At 38.8% G+C, this 7,210-nt stretch overlaps 1 protein-coding gene across 1 annotated transcript in view; it reads right to left on the reverse strand.

Moving 5' to 3' along the window:
* The window catches only part of RBMS3 (RNA binding motif, single stranded interacting protein 3), a gene marked incomplete at its 5' end in the record, with an annotated part of 267,704 nt that overhangs the window by 12,458 nt on the left and 248,036 nt on the right, over positions 1 to 7,210 (reverse strand). Inside the window, one exon of the mRNA XM_008580173.1 lies at positions 4,781 to 4,908. Within this exon, the coding sequence (XP_008578395.1) occupies positions 4,781 to 4,908 (128 nt within the window). The remainder of the gene's footprint in view (positions 1 to 4,780; positions 4,909 to 7,210) is intronic.

Raw genomic sequence — 7,210 nt, forward strand, 5'->3', positions numbered from 1 at the left:
CCTTTTTTTTTTATTTTGATCATTGGAGGTGCCAGATGCAGCCAATTATCCTTCATCTCATCTTAGAAGGAATATCTCAACATATCCCATACCACTGGACCCCTAGAAACTTCACTGTGGTGAAAGCCCTTTGAATTTTTATTGTATCTATTTCCCACCCTCAGACATCCAAATGTCTCACAAATAAATCTAGAATAGTTGCTCCTTCTTGCTAACTGGGCTGGTTAATAACTTGTGGAGGGGGAAGGTGATTAAGGTCCCTGCAAGCTACATTATGACACAGGGCTGGAGAGTTGATATACTCCTGAGGTAGGAGAGTGCAGGTGTATTGGTGGCCTTGACAGAAGAAAGCAAATGGCTTTCAGTAGGTCTTATTGTCAGGGACAGAGAAAAAGGAATTCGCCAGATTAATAGCTGCCTATGAGATACTGGGGAACATGTTAATCGGCACAAGCAATGAAGCCACATCTGGTATAGCAACTGCACTTGGAATCACCACCTGCTTATGGTAATCCACTGTCATTCTCCAAGTTCTAACTGTCTTCTATGCAGGCTAAATAGGTATGTTAAATGGGGATATGATGGGAATCACCACCCCTGCATCTTCCAAAGTTTTGATGGTGGCACTAACATCTGCAATCCCTCCAAGAATGCAGTACTGCATTTGATTTACTACTTTCCTAGGTAGAAGCAGTTCTAGTGGATTCCATTTGACCTGTTCCACCATAATAGCCCTCATTCTGTGGGTCAGGTAACCAATGTGGGGATTCTGTCAGGTACTGAGTTTATTCCAATTATGCATTCCAGAAGAAGGGAAATAACCTCAGGGTGGGTTCAGGAATGCACTGGACCCACTGTGAGATGGACCTGAGCTGAAACTCCACTGATCACCTGACCTCCACAAACCCATACTCTGATTAATGCACTATGATGTCATTTTGGGTCACTGTTGGCCACCTTTTGGTTCATATTTCAGTAAACCAATCAAACAAACTGTTAAGAGTCCTTTATAACTCCTTGGGCTTCAACATTGAATGCAGAATCTCTGCTTAGTAAGCCCATATCAATAAATTCGGGCTGACCCGACTTCATGTTCCTTCTACTATTATCCCACACCCTTGATATTCATTCCCACACATGTTCCCTGAATCTCTGTATAAATTAGAAAACTCAAGCAGTTCTTTTGAAGTGCGGTGCATCTCCTTATAGGTCACCCTTTGAACTTCACTTTTAGGGGCTTGCTGGAACTTGATTCTAGTTATAGGTCTAGAAGCAAAGAGGATGAGAAAGGTGGGTACTAAAGAGACTTAGCACTGTTTTACATGGAAACTGCCTCGGGGGAGGCCATTACAGTTTCCTCAGGCAATGCAGAGTTAATGCCCTTCTACAGGGGTGAAGAGACTCCTCCCACTTGGGCTGGAGAGGCCTCTCCCACTGAGGGTAGGGAGGCCTTTTCCACTGGCAAAATGACTCATCAGAATTTAGGGGCTCAGCACCCCCAATTTCATTAGGTCCTTCCCACATGTACCCATTTCAACTTTCAGCATCTTGTTCTTTCCTAAACGATGCCCTCACTTTAACTGTAGAAACCCCACAAGGCTGGGAGTTCAATTTGCCTTGTAACTCAGCCAGTCATAGGATGAGCTTCTGAGTTTGATTTTCAGCAATCTCAGCCCTGTGGCTACAGGAGATAAAGGTCTCATTCAAGGCAGAAAAAGAAGCCTTCAGATCATTTATGCAGTGTCTAAGATCTTCTTTCCCCACTTTGTTCAGAGACATTAGGAACAACCAGCCAATCTCATTACATTTATTTTATTTTATCTGGCAGCTGGTTGATCTGAGGATCTAAACCCATGACACTGATTTTACAAGGCTGTTGTCTAACCAACTGAGCTAACTGGCCAGCCCCCTCATTATATTTATTAATTCGCCAAAAATGTTTGAAAATATCATACACATAGTGATCCAGCTCCTTCTTATAAGTGGTTGATTAGAAGTATCCAGTGCAGATATTTTGCATATCCCTATTGCCAGATCATGCCATAAACTATGAGTGCTCTCTTTACTACTGCAAGTAGAGTCATCAGTGTTTGTAAATCTAATCACATAAGAGAGCCAATTCCAGAAACCCAAGAACCAATTCAGACAACTCATTCTTAAAATTCTTTTTTCTCTAAAACTACTCGGTATCAAAATCTGTATTAGGGTTCTCTAGAGCAACAGAATGAACAGAATGATGTGTGTGTGTCTGTGTGTGTGTCTGTGTGAGCAAACAAAGAGAGAGACAGAGAGGGAGGAGAAATTTTTTAAAACAAAGAATTAGCTCACACGAGTATGGAGACTGAGAAGTCCTAAGATCTGCAGTTTGTAGAATGAAGACACAGGAGAGCCAATAGCGTAGTTCCAGTTTGAGTCTGAAAGCCTGAGAACCAAGAAAGCTGATGGTGTGAATTTCAGTACCAAATCTGGCAGGCTCTAGACCCAAGACAAGCTAATGTTTCAGTTCAAGTCCAAAGGCAGGAAAAGATGGATGTTCCAGCTCAAGCAGTCAGGCAGCAGGGATTCTCTCTTAACCTCGTTGCTCTATTTAGGCCTTCAACAGATTCAGTGGGAGCTACCCATATTCAGGAATGCAATCAATCTTCTTTACTCAGTCCACTGATTCACATGTTAATCTCACCCCCAAACACACTCCCAAACACACCCAAAAATAATGTTTGACCAAACATATGGGCACTCCGTGACCCAAATTGACACATAAAATTAACCATCACACATAGTATCTCTCAACTTCCACCAGTGTCTTTCACTATGATTCTACACAGCAAATATCTGCTCCTTTCTTCACATATAAACACACTAACTGTACTGAAAAAAATTCCAGTATGCCTGGACTAGAATGTCACAGACTACCATATTGTTTGTTGTGTGTAAAAGCAATTCATACAGGCTGTAGGTCAATTAAAGCAACAACAACAAACTGCTTTACTCAGTAAAAATCTTTCCTGGAAGTTGTTGATAGTAGTAATGGCAGTAATCATGCCTTAAATTTGTAAGATTGTCATGTTCTGAGCAAATTTAATTTGTAGGGGGACTTTAGAAGCTAAACCACATACAAAAGATTCCATTGCCTTGATTAATCTAACAACAAATAAATCTCTTATTGTATCTTGAGGTTAAAGAGTGACAAAGATTTTCTCCTTGACCAAATTTTAGTCAGACTACTCTAAGCCCTCTTCTTGACTAGACTTAGATCTTGGCCCCATCCTTGCCAGGCCTATATGACTAGTTTTAGCAAGATTCTTGCTAAGTGAGTTTAGAGAGAATCCCCTACTCGATATCTGATCACCCTCAATATCTGATCAATTTCCTCATCCTCCACCTTAGATAAATGAATCCTTGTTCTGTCCTCAGTAAGAATCCTGTTACATTGGTTTAGCAGTAATTCCCCTACCCTTTACATCACCTCTTAGTAATTTTCCATTCACTGTCTCCCTCACTTTGCTGGTTCACTACAAATCTCCAGCTCTTTGCTATATTCTGAGTTCAATGCAATCTCTCTCCCCTGTTGCAGTAGTCTTGACACCTATTGCAGTCATCCTGAACAAAGTCTTCCCTATTGTTTTAACAAGTGTCAAAATAATTTTTTTCATTAAAAAGACAAAATAATTTTTTTCATTAACAAGAAAAATGATAACAAAATGGAGCAACACTCTGCAGACAGGTAGAGTCATCTAGGAACTCTCTATTCATAAAAAGACAAAATAATTTTTTTCATTAACAAGAAAAATGATGATAACAAAATGGAGCAACACTCTGCAGACAGGTAGAGTCATCTAGGAACTCTCTATTCACCAGGGGTTTGATTATTATCTATGAAGTTGAATAGCTGGCATGCCAAGACATCTGTATATAGACTTTTCTTTTGTTAAATTCCTTTGGTTTCAATAAAAACTCTCAAAATTTAGCGTGAGTATTTACTCAACACAAAGCCAAATGTGTTTTGCTTTATGAGTGATTAAAGGATTTTCAAGAGTAATTCTGACTACTTGATTTTTCCTTTGTCATTTCATTCCTGATTTAGACCATATTCTCCATTGCTTTATATTTTACAAGACCTTTTTACACAAATATTTAACTATGTGTTCTAAGCAACTCTGCAAGGGGACTGCTATTGTCTTCATTTAAGAGTGAGGAAACAGAGACCAAAGTGCAGGCTCACTATCTCCTTTCAAGTAGGAACACTGGAACTTTTCCAAGAATGTGGATGGTAGAATTTTTTTAGAAAAATGGCTACAATACTGCTCTCTGTATTAAGCCTCTTAATAGTGAACTCTAACATTGACTCTGCTTGGCCATGTGACTTGCTTTGGCCAATGGACCGTAGCAAATAACTTAACCAAATCAGGGAGTGCTTGCACATTTAGACTTGCTCTGTTGCTGTTCTTGGAATTCTGAGACTAACATGTGAATAAGCCTTCTGGAGGATCAGAAACATGTGGCTCAATTGCCTCCATCACCCAGCCAATAGCCAGCCGACACCCAGAGCAGAGCTGCATGGGTGATCAGCAGCTGCTCCTGGACACTTGACTTCAGTCAAAATCAAAAGAATCATCCACCTGAAGTCAGCCCTAATTTCCAACCCACATAATCATGAGCTAAATAAAATGCTTGTCACTAAGTTTGGGGTGGTTTGTATTGTAGCACAAGCCAACAGTACAATATGAGAGAATGATGTCAAGATGGTTGACACTGAAGAAGGAGCATAGACCAAACTTACTTGGACTGTTGGTAAGAATATGCAGATGCATGTTCACTGGATGTGTCCACTGCTATCTGTTGCTGCTGACCACTGGTGTCCTGGGATGAAGGTGCCACTGTCTGGGGAGAGGTATCAGTAACAACACCCTAAGGAGGCAAAGAAGAACACAAAAACCTTATTTGCTTTGGCAAAGGGTCCTCTTCTAGATGGATCATAAATACCCCTCTTTTATTTGGCTTGAGTAGAGATGTTCTCAGCTACATGAAGCCACCATAAGTACTAAAAGGAAAAGCACAGAACACATCTGAATAAGGGCTAAGGAATTCATCCTAATGAACAAAGAATGCTTGCCATCAGAAGTCCTTGGAGTAGCGAAATGGTTAGAAAATCATTTTGTCCATACTTGGAACTTTTAGACCATGGTTGCATACAGCCACTTTTAATCAAAAAGTTCATTCAGAATTTTTATAGGAACTTGTATATTCAAACATTTTCCTAGTTCACTGTGCTATGCTATGTCAGTGGGCAAAACAATGGGACTATAATTGCAATAAAAATCAACATCAAAGTTAGGAAATCCCTTTAAAGAACACTGTCAATTATATAATCCATTCAGCCTTTGATCTGTTTTACGTTGTTTTTGTTTTCCAGGACTTGAACTGGAATTCATTTAAAAGTTTTAGAAAAAGGAAAAAAAATAGTCCTTAATTTTAGTATGCTTTTCTTCACCCTTTCAATCTCTTATTTCTCATAGATGCTAGCAAGAATGGATTTCTGGAATTGGTCATCATTAAAAATATATGTTTGGTTCCAAGAGAGGCATAGGTGGTCTTATATGGTCATCAGTAGACCTAAGAATGGCATCTATTTGAATACATTCTCCTGGTTTTACTTACAGTCTTGGATACCTGCAGTGATGTTGGGGGTCTCATATGTTCTTGGTCAATTCTCTGCCACTAACTAAAGATCCCTGAAAATTTTCCTTATAATCTGGAAATTCTCCCTATATTCATTCCATCTTTTATTTCCAAATGTACTATTTGGTACTGTGTATTTTTATGAACCTCCTACCAACATTTACTTGTGTGGATACTGATGAATGTTCAATGAGTGTTCGTACACAGAAAATGAATCAGTGATTTTCCTTATAAGGGCAAATTCAAGGCAGTATATAGAGTGGACTTATATCTTTCTCATTCAAAGACTTATTTTTAAACCCCACATTTAACTGTAACTACCTTATTTTTAAATCCCACATTTAACTATAACTAGACCATCTCCAATAAACCGCACTGTCAAATATCTCATTATAATATAGTCATCAAAATGCTCAAATTCTGTAGATGATTATATGCCATTGGTGTACTTATTTTTAAACCCCACATTTAACTGTAACTAGACCATCTCCAATAAACCACACTGTCAAATGTCTCATTATAATATAGTCATCAAAATGCTCAAATTCTGTAGATGATTATATGCCATTGGTGTAGGCAAAGACAAATGTACATAAGTGGCAATGATTATGCTTAAAGTGTCTACAATGCCAGGATTCTTAATTTTCTCATGGCATAGGTGCTTTTTGATAGCTAAATATGAGTATAGCACAGAACACGTAATTTAATCACATATTCTTGAAATTCTGAAAAGCCAATTAAAACCTGTTTAATATAACACATTCTCTGAGGCTTACAGTTCTGGAACACATAAAAGATTTAAAAATTAGACTTCACTGGTTTTCTAAACTACACAATAGTGCCCTGTTAAACTTTTGGGTTTCCCAAACCTTGGTATAATCAAACAATTGTCACACACCAAAAACAAATAAACAATTTTAAAAGATCCAGTTTAATCTTTAAGTCTTGGTGAATTTTCACATAAAGTGATGCCACCATACTAGTTGCTGATCAACTCAGGAAGTAGCAAAGACATCAATTCCAGAGGATTCCCAGCTGATGAGAAGGGATGTGCTGTGACTGTAATGCACATGTGCATCAGGATCAGGAGAGGTAGATGATGGGCAATAAAAATAACAGCTAGAACCGGAGAGAATAACACAAGTGTTTTACTACTACCTGCATAGCTCTACACCTTCTACTTTTCTGTGTAGGTTGGTGGCTCTGTACAGCAAAATGATGTGTACAGGGGACGGATTCAGCCCGATGGAAACAGAGAAAAAAAAGGCAAATCTTCCATTAAGGACAAGATGAAATCATCATTTATGATATCCACAGCAATGAGACTGACCCAACCATTTCTTTCTTCTCTGTAGGAAACCACAAACCTGTCAAGGTTCATTCACCAGATCAGTGGTTCTCAGTACATATGGAAATCATCTGGGACCTTTTAAAAATCCTAATGTCCAGTTCATATCCCAGAAAATCAATCAGAATCTCTGGGAATAGGACACAGGAATCTCTCTCTCTCTCATATATATATATATATATA

Source organism: Galeopterus variegatus, unplaced genomic scaffold (assembly GCF_000696425.1).
Source record: "Galeopterus variegatus unplaced genomic scaffold, G_variegatus-3.0.2 Scaffold2040, whole genome shotgun sequence".
Lineage (NCBI taxonomy): Eukaryota > Metazoa > Chordata > Mammalia > Dermoptera > Cynocephalidae > Galeopterus > Galeopterus variegatus.